This window comes from Bemisia tabaci, chromosome 2 (genome assembly GCF_918797505.1).
Source record: "Bemisia tabaci chromosome 2, PGI_BMITA_v3".
Lineage (NCBI taxonomy): Eukaryota > Metazoa > Arthropoda > Insecta > Hemiptera > Aleyrodidae > Bemisia > Bemisia tabaci.
The window spans coordinates 73,411,651-73,426,459 of record NC_092794.1 but is presented as its reverse complement, the minus strand read 5'-3'; the positions used below and the strand labels follow the sequence as shown (position 1 = coordinate 73,426,459).

Here is a 14,809-nt window from a genome sequence, read left to right as displayed (position 1 = left end):
TGATTCTAACAATATACAGGGTGTTTTTTTTTTCATAAAAACCGGTTTTTGTGTATTGAAAAAAAAGCTTTTAACCCATTTATCTTTTAAAATCGCATTATTAAGGTCACTTTTAATACTCGCCATGTAAAAAAGCGTCTTTTAAGCTTTCCAACGATATATTACATGATGGGTCTATGATTTAAGGTTTCCGCGCCACTGCGATCCGCGCGGCGGCGGCACAGCGCGGGCCTGCATAAATTAGTCCACGGGCATATGTTGAAAAGAAGCCTCCCGTGGAATAGTAAATGGAGTAAGTGTGGAAAATGCCCTAATCTCTTCTTTTCGATGTGTAGAAAAATAATTTTGATGTTGTCAAGCTCAATTTTGCGTCCAACCCCACCAATTCAACATGGCGGCTAAAATGGGGGCTCGGGGGTTGAAGATAAGGGAATTTGTTTTTGATGTCGTGTATGGGGTTCATCACTTTGTAATTTTGGTCGTAGAATCCGAATTTGAGGTCCAAAATTGTCTCCGGCTCAAAGGGATGCCCAAAATCAAATATAGCCGCCAAAATTTCCACGATAGGGTCAAATCTCCGAGAGTTGCGTAAAAGTGCCGAGTAGGGTATCTTTCCTAGGGTTTTTTGGGTCGTAGATTTTACTGATGAGGTCAGAATTTTACTACGGGTTTATTGAAGCTCAAAAATTTCAATATGGCGGCCAAATGGCTGCCGTTGCGGGGTGAAATGTTTTGTTGAGGCTCGTATCGTCGAGTGAGGTGTCCCTGCATGGGTTTTTTGGGTCGTAAATTCCACAAATGAGGTCCAAATACCCAAACAGGCCCATAAAAGTTCTCTAAGAACCAAAGTGGCCAACATGGCTGCCGCTCAGATAGTGAGAACGGTAGAGAAGTTACCTTTCATATAATGATGAATTTTCGTGTATGTTTTGTACTCCGCTGATTCCGGATGTAGTCCAGAATGTCAAGAAATGAAGTGAAGCATATACGTATACCACGTAATTTGCAATGCTTGTAAGATTTCGCAACCCACACTTCCTTTTGGAGGAAATGTACGACTTACTCATACTCAGAAAATTTTGCAGTCATAGACACGGCAAAAAAGTAAAATGTTTGGGGGAAAATCCTGCAACTCAGCATGGAATTGTCAGTTCACTGTTTGCAGGAATGCTACACGTCTCTTGACAATTTCATACACTGTGTATTTTGAATGAAATTCTTGCAAATTCATCACACGGAACAAAATCTTTGATGTTTATGGGTATATGTTTTAGTCCATGGGTACGACAAATCTTCTCTTTTGCACAACGCAAATGTTATTTTTCCGTTTTGTGCTCAAAAAGAGGGTAGACATTTTTCGGTGCATATGATAGGGTGGATACCTATTATGTACTTTATTGGCTGCTTAAACCAGTTTTGGTTTACCTTATTGTTCTCTAAAATTAAGAATGTTGCAGGAGTCGAAATGTCCGACGAATGCGTTTTAGGGGGAGGAGGATACAATTTCTTGAAAATTTAATTTCCCCTCGAAGTGTTATACCAATACTGCGCACAGGGATTGGCTGATGGTGGACTTTTTTGTATTGATTTATTATCTTAAACCTCAGCTTATTTCTAAAATTGTGGTGAGAATCCTGCTCTCCAAAGATGGAATGCCCCTTCGTCCGCTGAACTCCCAAGGGTGACCGAGGGGGCTTTGGGATGACGAAAGCTGCACTATTTGTCCTCTGGACTGTGTCCGGCCTAAAATAACCCAAGCAGAAAAAATTCTGACACGTGAGGTTTAGGACATCCTGAACATTTGACTGTCAAAGCCGGAAATGGTATACATTTTCTCCTATCATGCTGCAATTTTCTAGAAAATCTTCATTCGAAAGGGAAAAGAGGATATCTTCACTCTGGTAAAAATTGGCTTTAGAATCTATGTTCCTAAATGCTATAGATCTATAGGCGGCTTTCCAGAAACAGGGCACAAATGGCAAAAAATGGCCTTTGAGAAAAATGCATTCCAAGTTTCCATCATTATAATTATGGCCACTGACTGTGACTTACGTTTGAAATCGGGAGTCCAAGCTGCGATGTAAGTTATCATCAGTGACCGGAAAGTAATGATGGAAACTTATGATGCATTTTTCTCTTACGCAATTTTTTGCAATGTGCCCTTTTACCGGAGAGCTTCTCAATTGTTAAGTCCACGTTCCTGCTGTTAAGTAGGATGAGGCGTGCAACAAAAACGAACACTATCTGCATACGAGGTTGCTACAAATCGTAAACTAGAATTATTTTTCATTGTGATCAGTAATTTGTTCGTGCCTAACATTGAGGCTGAATTTAATTTTTTCATCCTCACAAAATACTTGTAATACATTTCGGTCATATAGATTTAACAGCACCACGAATGCGTAAGGTGTTTTTCAAGGACAGTGTTGAAGTAAATTTCTTGGTAGACTCAGTGAGATATTCTAATCAATCAAAAGTACACATGATTTGTCCTACCGAACATATACAAGATATTCACCCTACTTTTCAGATGGAAAACGAACGAATAAGATTTGTATTCAAAATAGGGTATTTTTTCCTTTCATCAAGAAAAGTATCTTCTTGGGAAAAATCAGGAAATACGCTCTTGAGCATGTCCTAGATGTACTACAGACCACTAACGCTACCACTCCGATGTACTAGAGGACTACAGCCCCTACCCTCACCCATGGGTCAAAAGTGTGATTTTCTCGTTTTGAATGGGCTCCTAGATGCCTCTCTAAGAGTTGATCCGGTTTTTTCCATTTAAGCGCATTTTAGATCCAAAAAACGCATTTGCGCAGATTAGGCGTTTTTCCGCCCATTTAATCCAATATAATTTTGCCCGTAGTTTTGATCCCTTCGAGCATCAGCTAAAAAAGCTTCAAATTGGCTCAAATTTTATACAGCCAATTATTTTTATAGATAGCATCGACTGCCACCCGGACCTCGTCGATTTTCCGACATGACGAAAATGGTATCTATTTATTTAGCCACGGCTCATTTAGCCACGCGGCGAATTGCCACAAGCTCTGGGTGCTGTGTGGCTAAATGAAACAAGAAAAGATAGTGTGGCTAAATGCAACAAAAATTGTTGCAGTTAGCCACAGTGTTTGGAATGGCCTACCAAATTCAGCAAAAAAAATTGTTATTTATACTCCCATTCTTATTTTACTGCAGTGTAAGTGATTTTATTGAAGATCTGGAATAGATTAAAAATATAAACAACTTTTCGTATGTATTGAAAACAATTTTTTTTAAAAATAATTTTACCATCCTCCACTAGTGAACAATGCAATACTGATTCTACTTTACTCTGAAATACATGAAAATCTACTAATAGGAAAAAATCCGAAGGAATTATTGACTACATGCATCCAGGTCTCCTTCCTTAGATTAGGGGGTTTTGCCGACTGGCAACTTGGACGGTCAACCGTTGGAATTCGGCGGTTTACCCCGAATCTCCACCGCGGCGGTGCGTTTTCGGGGGTTCGGCACTCTCAACGTTGTGATGGACCGCCGCCATATTTGTTTACGAAACCAAGCCTACCGGTGCCATCGGTACCATCGTGTGCTGATCGATTATAGTATAATAATTCCAAATTAATTTAATCGTTTCAGTCGTTCCATTTTAGCCTCAATAAGTTAAGCTCACCGTTACGCGAACGTAAGTATTTGTTTACTTTTTGCAACTGTTTCACTCCACTTGTACATTGTACCAATGTCTTCGTGGAGTGGGTTTTCCACCGGAATTTACTTATAAAAGTCTCCAAACGTCTCTGATTAATTGGTATGAATATCTAGTATTCTCAAATTTAAATGTAGTAGCGCTGCTTGATTTTGTAACTTTTAACTTCGAAGTTGTTTGTGATACCTCTTTGTTGATGCATCAAAGGTAACACCGGCCTCTTGCCGTAATATGTCAATATTTGCGAAAGACGTCGAACATCCAACAAATTCCATTGCTCTCAGCAGTATAAACCATTATTTCAGTATTTTCCAGACCGAGTGCAAATAACTGAAAGGATGAATGCATAAATATCTCTTGACGCTTGCTGCCTGTTGGGCTGATAGTTTTATTTGTGTTGGGGTCAGAACAAAGCTGAATCAATGGCTTTTCTAGTTCAGAGGTAAGGAATTTATCCGAAGAGAATCATTTGACTCTGTTGTGCAGCCTCTCATAACATAGCCAGACCTAAAGTCCACATGCTTCTTTTGAGGTCAGAAAGGTCTTTAAAGAAGTCAATATAAGTGAAAATTTTGTTTTCAGGCCCCCAGCTACTTTATCTGCAAAGTGAAATCTACATTTTAACCATTTATGCTAGATATTCCAGAGAAATTGGTCAGTGATGAGTCTAAGTGTGTAGACTCTGATGGAAAATCCACCGGACAATGACGCTGGTGTTTTGAAGACAGTTACAAAAAAAACAAATGTTGGCAAATGCGTAACAGACAAGTATCGAAGTCTGAAGTCTACCATAAACGTACGACTTAACGTAGATTTGAAAGATTAGATTGAATGATTAAATGTAGCTGTGCCATTTCAGCTGGACCCGGGAAATCTAACTGGAGAGGTCTTGTGCCTGCGGGGAGGGAGTTGGGCGCTGCTGACACACTTCACAGTGAAATTGACCAAAATTGTCCCAGAAAAATGTTAGTACTCTCACTGAATAAGGGGAGGGGACAATCCCTATTTGCCTGATGTGTGAGAATTTTCACCCTCATGCCCTCATGATAAATTTTAATTTGAAAAAATATGTTCCTCCTGTAGGCCCAACCCCTTTCTTGCTAGCACCATTTACATTTTTAAAGCAACCTCAGTCTTGATAGCCTGCTGAATGGGCTCCATAATGAACAGAGATGCAAAATTGCATGCAATTTCATATAAGGTAAAATTTCATGAAAGTATAACTTCTGCAATAGACTCAGTAGGCCGTGAAATGCGTAGAATCAGAAAATCTCAATATTTAACAAAATAAGAGTCAAACTCTTAATTTTATTATAAGATAATTTTATGGGTGGTGTACACTCCTCCTTAGAAATCTGTGTACTTTCATATCATGTTAGATTTCATTTTGCATCCCTGATAAGTGATGACAAAAAATCTCGGAAAAGAAGGAATGGATGCTGAGGATGGTCGCTCAAGACTCATTCTTCTGGCTCCTACTTTTTCTCTCCTAGAATGCATTGATAAACGGCGACATTGCAGCTTTTGTCTTAACGGGAGAAAACTTCCTTCATTCGACTATCAGGAATTAATATTAACTTGATAAAAATATTTAAATGTAAATTTTAATTAAGTACATGGTTGCTTCAAGTCCGCTTAAAGTGTGGATCTTGCCTGCGATCCATAAATTCAAAACACCCGCGCAATATGCGCCGCCATCTGAATCTTTCCGACTGGCGACTTGGACGGTCAACCGTTGGAATTCGGCGATTTACCCCGAATCTCCACCGCGGCGGTGCATGTTCGGGGATCGAGCACCTCAACGTTTTCATGTAAACAACTAAGATGGCGGCGCATATTGCGCGGGTGTTTTGAATTTATGGATCGCGGGCAAGATCCACACTTTAAGCGGACTTGAAGCAACCACGTACTTAATTAAAATTTACATTTAAATATTTTTATCAAGTTAATATTAATTCCTGATAGTCGAATGAAGGAAGTTTTCTCCCGTTAAGACAAAAGCTGCAATGTCGCCGTTTATCAATGCATTCTAGGAGAGAAAAAGTAGCAGCCAGAAGAATGAGTCTTGAGCGACCATCCTCAGCATTCATTCCTTCTTTTCAGAGATTTTTTGTCATCACTTATCAGGGATGTAAAATGAAATCTAACATGATATGAAAGTACACAGATTTCTTAGGAGGAGTGTACACCACCCATAAAATTATCTTATAATAAAATTAAGAGTTTGACTCTTATTTTGTTAAATATTGAGATTTTCTGATTCTACGCATTTCACGGCCTACTGAGCCTATTGCAGAAGTTATACTTTCATGAAATTTTACCTTATATGAAATTGCATGCAATTTTGCATCTCTGTTCATTATGGAACCCATTCAGCAGGCTATCAAGACTGAGGCTGCTTTAAAAATGTAAATGGTGCTAGCAAGAAAGGGGTTGGGCCTCTAGGAGGAACATATTTTTTCAAATTAAAATTTATCATGAGGGTGAAAATTCTCACACATCAGGCAAATAGGGATTGTCCCCTCCCCCTTATTCAGAGAGAGTACTAACATTTTTCTGGGACAATTTTGGTCAATTTCACTGTGAAGTGTGTCAGCAGCGCCCAACTCCCTCCCCGCAGGCACAAGACCTCTCCAGTTAGATTTCCCGGGTCCAGCTGAAATGGCACAGCTACATTTAATCATTCAATCTAATCTTTCAAATCTACGTTAAGTCGTACGTTTATGGTAGACTTCAGATTTCGATACTTGTCTGTTACGCATTTGCAAACATTTGTTTTTTTTTGTAACTGTCTTCAAAACACCAGCGTCATTGTCCGGTGGATTTTCCATCAGAGTCTACACACTTAGACTCATCACTGACCAATTTCTCTGGAATATCTAGCATGAATGGTTAAAATGTAGATTTCACTTTGCAGATAAAGTAGCTGAGGGCTCGAAAAAAAATTTTCACTTATATTGACTTCTTTAAAGACCTTTCTGACCTCAAAAGAAGCATGTAGACTTTAGGTCTGGCTGTGTTATGAGAGGCTGCACAACAGAATCAAATTATTCTCTTGAGATAAATTCCTTACCTCTGAACTAGAAAAGCCATTGATTTAGCTTTGTTCTGACCCCAACACAAATAAAACAATCAGCCCAACAGGCAGCAAGCGTCAAGAGATATTTATGCATTCATCCTTTCAGTTATTTGCACTTGGTCTGGAAAATACTGAAATAATGGTTTATACTGCTGAGAGCAATGGAATTTGTTGGATGTTCGACGTCTTTCGCAAATATTGACACATTACGGCAAGAGGCTGGTGTTACCTTTGATGCATCAACGAAGAGGTATCACAAACAACTTCGAAGTTAAAAGTTACAAAATCAAGCAGCGCTACTACATTTAAATTTGAGAATACTAGATATTCATACCAATTAGGTAATCAGAGACGTTTGGAGACTTTTATACGTAAATTCCGGTGGAAAACCCACTCCATGAAGACATTGGTACAATCAGGGACCAGTTCTATAGGACCCTGGACTCCCGTAAGAGTCAATGTAAAAATTCGTGAGCAGGTACTAGTGCTGCTATCGCGCGTAGGATCCTCGCAACTCACTGCTGTTATCAGTTGTTGGACTTCATTAAAATCCGTAGGATCGCGTATAACTGCGAAAAATCGAATTTTTCATCGTACTATCACATGCGGCGGGCCCTTCCTTGTCGAAAGGGGTGGAAAAACGCCAAAAATATACTTATTTTTCAAGAATTCAGCCGCCTTATGTGTTATTTTTCAATATCCGGCTTAACCTCACTTTTGGAGCGGGCGATGGACGAGTCGAGGTTCGGGGGGAAGGATCCTCTGAGTTGACTAGGATCCTACGCGAGAATGCGCTGCAATCACCCGCTCACAACAGAACGGCGTCCTATAGAACTCGTCCCTGGTACAATGTACAAGTGGAGTGAAACAGTTGCAAAAAGTAAACAAATACTTACGTTCGCGTAACGGTGAGCTTAGCTTATTGAGGCTAAAATGGAACGACTGAAACGATTAAATTAATTTTGAATTATTATACTATAATCGATCAGCACACGATGCTTGGGCATGCGATCGGTAGGCTTGGTTTCGTAAACAAATATGGCGGCGGTCCGTCACAACGTTGAGAGTGCCGAACCCCCGAAAACGCACCGCCGCGGTGGAGATTCGGGGTAAATCGCCGAATTCCAACGGTTGACCGTCCAAGTCGCCAGTCGGCAAAACCCGCCGCCATCTTAGTTGTCTACATGAAAACGTTGAGGTGCTCGATCCCCGAATATGCACCGCCGCGGTGGAGATTCGGGGTTAACCGCCGAATTCCAATGGTTGACCGTCCAAGTCGCCAGTCGGAAAGATTCTTAGATTAGGTCATCTTAGGTAAGGTTAGGTTAGGTTAGGTCAAGTTCGTTTCGATTAGGTCCGGTAACGCTGCAATGCAGATACCTGGTTTTATCCTTTGGCCATGTGGCTAACTGCAACATAATTTGTTGCACTTTGCCACGTTTGCCACACTAATTTTTCTTGTTTCGATTAGCCACATAGCACCTAAAATCTGTGGCAAGATGCAACATTTTTTGTTGCATTTTGCCACGTGGCTAAATGAGCTGCGGCTAAATGAAACATAATCGACGAAAATAAGCCGCGCCCTAAGGGACACCTCACTCGACGATACGAACCTCCACAAAATATTTCACCCCGCAACGGCAGCCATTTGGCCGCCATATTGAAATTTTTGGGCTTCAATAAACCCGTAGTAAAATTCTGACCTCATCAGTAAAATCTACGACCCAAAAAACCCTAGGAAAGATACCCTCCTCGGCACTTTTACGCAACTTTCGGAGATTTGACCCTATCGCGGAAATTTTGGCGGCTATATTTGATTTTGGGCATCCCTTTGAGCCGGAGACAATTTTGGACCTCAAATTCGGATTCTACGACCAAAATTACAAAGTGATGAACCCCATACACGACATCAAAAACAAATTCCCTTATCTTCAACCCCCGAGCCCCCATTTTAGCCGCCATGTTGAATTGGTGGGGTTGGACGCAAAATTGAGCTTGACAACATCAAAATTATTTTTCTACACATCGAAAAGAAGAGATTAGGGCATTTTCCACACTTACTCCATTTACTATTCCACGGGAGGCTTCTTTTCAACATATGCCCGTGGACTAATTTATGCAGGCCCGCGCTGTGCCGCCGCCGCGCGGATCGCAGTGGCGCGGAAACCTTAAATCATAGACTCATCATGTAATATATCGTTGGAAAGCTTAAAAGACGCTTTTTTACATGGTGAGTATTAAAAGTGACCTTAATAATGCGATTTTAAAAGATAAATGGGTTAAAAGCTTTTTTTTCAGTACACAAAAACCGGTTTTTATGAAAAAAAAACACCCTGTATATTGTTAGAATCAAAAATTTTGTGATTTTGTTATATTTACCTTTTAATTATCTATCAAACAAAAAAAAAAGAAAAATTAAATCGGTTCAGTGGATCTTGATCTATAGCGGCTCAAAGTATGCGCCCGGACGCCATTTTGAATGGCCGCCATCTTGGATCTGCCATCATTTTGAAAATGCCTCTTCAACTCAAAACGCTTAAAATATCATCTAGTTTGACCTCCAAAAGTGGCAAAACTTAATCACGATTTGCAGCTTTCGGCCCTTTTTTGGCGCTAAGCCACCGTACTATATTTAAAAATGATGAGCAAATTATGACCCCTTGACACGGGGATAGCCACAGATGTAAGCAAAAATTGCAGCACCTTCGCACTTAAAAACAGTGCTCAAAGAAGACAATATCCCGATTATAGTATCAGTGGAACGCTTTCTGGGGCATTGAGAGTAACTTTTAGTTTGATCAAAAGCCTGCAGATAGCGCATTGTAAAATGCTAGACCTTCAAAATTACTTGATTGTAAATGTCAGCCCTTGAAGGTGTCACGTTAAAAATGAGTTACCTTGTCCGTTGCTTCAACAACGACAGTTAAGCTGTTTTTGTTTCACCCATTTTAAAAGAGAGACATTGAAAAAAGCTTGAGAAAAAGAGGCGAAGGTCATCAAAATATTTTTACTTCCAATATGCTAGAACATTGAGCAAATACTGAGAGGAATTCAGAGCAAGATATGGGTAAATTCACCTTTCACAGCAAATGAAGCCTTGCAGCTTCTCAAACCTGTAACTCATGTGACAGCAACAGTGGTGCAGCAGCTCCTAGCAGTTAGGTGCAAATCTCTCTGTTTGCCACCCCCACATGGCCACTTGCTGCTTTCAATTCATATGATGGCAAGATATTTGATTTTTCACATTATTACGACATGATTTAGTATAAAGAACAATTTTCATGTTATCGGCAAAAATTAGTCTTGTTCCTATCATCGAACGAGGGAATTTGCCTTATTTTCCATCAAGGCTTGCTGCGACATCTTTACTTTTTAAAGAAAAAACATAATTGGTACAAGGATTTGAAAGGACAGACAAAAACCATCGTACAGAAGTTTTTCAGGAGATTACTTTCAAAAAATGATGCCCAATCATAGATGAAAACAGTCATAGAAGAAATACATACCTATACATGAGGCTATGTGGACCATCGGACCTTCTTTTCCTAAACTAAGTCCAGCGGATACAGATAACATGATACCGACTGACTTAATGATCAAAGTCCATTTTCCTAAATAACCACGAATGATGAACCCACTCAGAATTGTCTTAATCTGTAACAAATAAGTTAGAGGATATAATTACGTACAAAGGCAGTTCCTATACACTTGGCAAATAGTTTCATTCAAAAGTATTTTTATATTTTCAAGCAGTAGATCTGAAAATTTTCAAAAATGATTGAAAGATAGTCATATTTTTTATTTTGTTTGGAAACAAATGATTATTGAGTGTGTCTGTCTTTTTTTACTTTTAAAATAAATTGTGCACTCTCGTAAAGTTACTTGCAGTTTTTAAAATTATTCTGTTTTATTTGTGCCGTTGATAAAGCAAATATTTGATGATACCTTAATTGTAACTGCTTATGCAAAAACTGCTGCAGCCCATTTTTTATTTTTTAGATTTTGGATTTTTAATAGCCCTGAAGGTTTGAAGATTTGAATTAGAAGGTTATTTAAGAGGTTTGGTAGTGAGTTTAGCAAATTTGGAAGTTACATTTTGTACCCTACTTTGTTGACACATTACCTTGAGTTTATATTTTTGCGTCTAGCCTTATTACTTAATTTTGCTAGAATCAGTAACTTTGGATACGTCTGAACAGTCCTAGGTCTGTTCAAACATAATAAAAGTTAACTTTCTGAACGTACAAAATACTTTCTGTTAAAGAAACTAAATTGTTAAGAAGCTTTATTTTGCTTACTTACAAGTGTCAAATTTTGGTTATTTTTCCTTCAAAGAACACCCATTTCTGCTAAATGCACCTTGCAAAATTCCCTGACTTTACCTGTGAATTCCTTGACTTTCCCCAGTTGCCGCAAATTTCCTGACTTTCTCTGACCTTCCGGGTTTTCCAGACTTTCAGCGACCTTGATGTGAATTTAAAAGAGACCGTAAACTATCTGGATTTTCTGCTTTGTACAGTGCTTTCTTGTCATCCAAAGTGTTCAACAACCAAATTGAAGAAATGATAAGGGTTTCAAGGTTATAATTTTTTGGCTAAAAATATTAGGGGACTGAGGGAATGAGGTTGAAAATAAAAAGAACCGTAAAAAAGTAGACATACCTCGGGTATACCAGATCCACATGCGTAAGGAGCAAACATTCTGACCAGAGACGCAGCCAGAGATGCAAAGAGCAGCGCCCAAGCAATGAAAAATATGTAGGAAACTATGAATGCTCCGGCTCCTGTATTAGATTCTGCAATAATTTCTGACCAACTCATCCACTATCAAAAAAATCAGTTTATGGATTAAAAAATATGTGAGAGGCATTGCTGTTTAATTGTGATATCTATTAAACCTGATTCATTCTGCAGGTTGATCTGAAAGTCCCACACCACTGGCACCAGGCATTAAAAAGGAGCAAGAACCCTAAGCTTCATTGGGGTGGTGCGGGACTTTAGGATCACACTGTACAACAAAGATGAGGACTAGTCTGAACCATGTGTCAATAACTGTGACAGTTCCTGAGATATTGCGAGAGTTGTTTGAAAAGTGATGTCTTCTCCTGTCTCATGTCTTGTTACATCGAGACATCATACCTTACAAGGTGGAATGGACCACTAGACAAGGTACGAATGTAAGCATTCTGATACATGTTTTTTTAATCAGAATTTCACGTAAAACACGATTCGCGCGACGAAAATTACCAAAACAAACTCCTAACAAAGATATTAACATTTTTATTTCACATACGTTACGAGGAATTTGAACTGCCCGCTCACAAGAAACTCAAAGCTCCACGCGAGTCAAATCTCGCACTACAACGGTTTCAGCAAGCCTCTCAATCAAGCAATGTTGATTCCCCACCATGTTTTGTTCACTATAAGCAATTTGCTACAGCTGAGCCAAAGCGTCAAGATTGAGGTTGCCAGATTTTTATATCGCAGAGACTGTCATGATAACGTTTAGCGCACAATATGAATCACGCAGAGTATTGAGTTTTCATGAGCGGGTGGTTTGATTTCACGCATCAAGAATCATTAAATATTTTCGTAAGGAGTTTATCTCGGCAATTTTCGTTGTGCGTATCGTGTTCTACGTGAAATTTTGGTGTAGAAACATGTATCAGAATGCTGAAATTCATCCCTTGTCTAGTGGCCCATTGGATCCACACGAAGTCACGATTAGTCTGTTGACAAAAAAGTTGGCTCAAACAATTTTAAAATTACATACCTAATATTTCTATGAATATTGCACGATTGCACATAAAACTTTGGCACCTGCATTGCAGAGGAGGGGATGGAAAGGTTTTTATATGGGCCTTGTTCAGACGCTCAAACATTTTATCATAGAGCATTAAACTACATCGTTTTATCAACTAGTTTTAAGCTTGCGCTGGACAGTCTAACATTCGGAAAACTTTCCATGAAGTAGACTTTACTTAGTTACAGCTAATTTTGTGGGTGACAAAAAAAATTTTCAACTGCCTGGATCCAGCCGTGAAGTAAAGGCTTGAGCAAAGTTGACGAACATCGGTAAAACTTGATTTGTGAAAAATCTACAAACCAGATGTAGCTTGTAGCTCATTGTCAATTGAAACTAGCTCTGCAGAAATTATAAAACCATCACTGTTGTACATCAAATGGGTACATCTGTTTGGGCCAAATCCAAGACTTCAGGCGTCAGACTTCAACTATGGGTTATTAGGATCGAGAAATCATACGGCTTCGCCTGCCATGTGCTGACTTGTACCAGAGATAAGAAATTAAAATCGCGCTACCTAATCCAACTCTTTCATCAAAGCCTTAAAAGAATTGTATTCTCTTTTAAGTCTTTAATTTAAAACGTTTGAGCTCATTTGACTATGCAAGTGTTTATTTTGAGTGCCAGGATTTCTTGTGGAAAATGTGTATTATCACCTGTGAACAATTTCTGGAATCTTCAATAGAGGTTTCATTGGATGACCATGACCAACAGCATTGTTCTTTGTTGAGCCAAAATGCTTGAGGACACAATCCAAATTTTAAATCTGACATCCATGATGCACCTTGATACAAAAAGAAAGATTTATGTGGGATTCTTGACAGTAAAAAAAAAGGGGACAAACCATCCTAAATACATTTCAAGGAGACATTTCTTAATAAAATACAAATAAATTCAACAGAATTGGCACAGATGAGATAAAATGAATTTTTAAGAAAAAGCAAATAATCAAGCATACTTTAAATGAGTGGAAACTTTTGATGACTAGTTTAGTGATCCATCTTTGCATCTTAAGAGGACCATATTTTGCAATAAGGAACTAAAATTTCAGGCTCATCCATAAAAACACCTATATACATAAGGAATTGAATGACACACCCATTATAGTCCAGGCGCCTGGTAGCTAAAAATGAGGCTACCTGGAATTTTGGGTACACAGCGATTTTTTCGGCTTACTTTATGTTTTTTGGGTCGCTGAATCCGAATCTGAAGTTTCCGCACGCGTATCTGGTGAGCATTTTCCGCTATTTTGAAAAAATGGCCTAAAAAGGCCTTTTTTTGCGGTTTTTTTGATATAGCGGCTACGGATAAGGAAAAGTCCCGGATTTAGCTAATGTTTTGAATAGCTGACATAATTTGGAAGAAAATGGTGTATACATATGTTAGGTTTGCTTAAAAATTGAGGAAGATACAGCATCGTGAACATCGCGCCTATTCACGTTTTCGCGGCGCACCCCTCAGCGCGGTCCGGCTCGCCGCGGTCCGCCAAGTTCTGAGGCGTTACACGCTTTAAACGGTTTTCGTTTCAATAGTTTTTCATTTCTAACACTCGTAAAACATATTATTGCTTTTTTCTTTATCAATGTACCCCATTATACCTTTTATTTGTTCCCAATATGTATCTATAGGTTACCATAAATAAAAACTGAGTTGTCCTTTATTTGTAAATTTGTTCTGAATATAGTTCTCTGTTGTTCATTGATGAAGAGAGGTTGTTAAGAAAAGGTTTCTGTAGTTACAGAAAAATGTACTTCATTTATAGGAAAACATTTACGTATTGAAATTGTCTTTCGTGTCAAAGAAATTTTCTTTAATCTAAAAAGAACATCACTTTATTATCGATACCTAAGACATTAATTTTCTTTACCTAAATTGAACAATTTTTTTAACGGAAGAAGATTGTCGTCAAGTAAAAATAATTCGCTTTAGATCAAATAATTTTTCAAACTAAGACAACTTTTTCAGCAATTTTTTTCAGTGTTCGCTCAGAAAGATAAAGAAAGCAAAAGCAGTTACGGAAAAGAGCAATATTTTCTTTCAAAATTTGTGTAATTTTACACATACGAGGTGCATACACGAGATGCAAAGATGAGGGATGTACTTGAGTATACCTTTTTACGTACATACATTAATAATAGATCACAATACAATTATCTTGCATATCTCTTTCGCTTAATCGGTGTTGAAGTAGCTAGCGATTACCAAATTTCGGATGGGTGACA

General features: G+C 38.7%; 1 protein-coding gene across 8 annotated transcripts in view; it reads right to left on the bottom strand.

Moving 5' to 3' along the window:
* ClC-c (chloride channel protein 3) overlaps positions 1-14,809 on the bottom strand; it is a 67,859-nt gene that overhangs the window by 30,248 nt on the left and 22,802 nt on the right. For all 8 annotated transcript variants that reach the window (XM_019052623.2, XM_019052626.2, XM_019052625.2 and 5 more), the window contains 3 exons: positions 13,244-13,371; positions 11,447-11,608; positions 10,292-10,439 (listed from right to left, as the gene is read on the bottom strand). In XM_019052623.2, the coding sequence (XP_018908168.1) occupies positions 10,292-10,439; positions 11,447-11,608; positions 13,244-13,371 (438 nt within the window). The remainder of the gene's footprint in view (positions 1-10,291; positions 10,440-11,446; positions 11,609-13,243; positions 13,372-14,809) is intronic.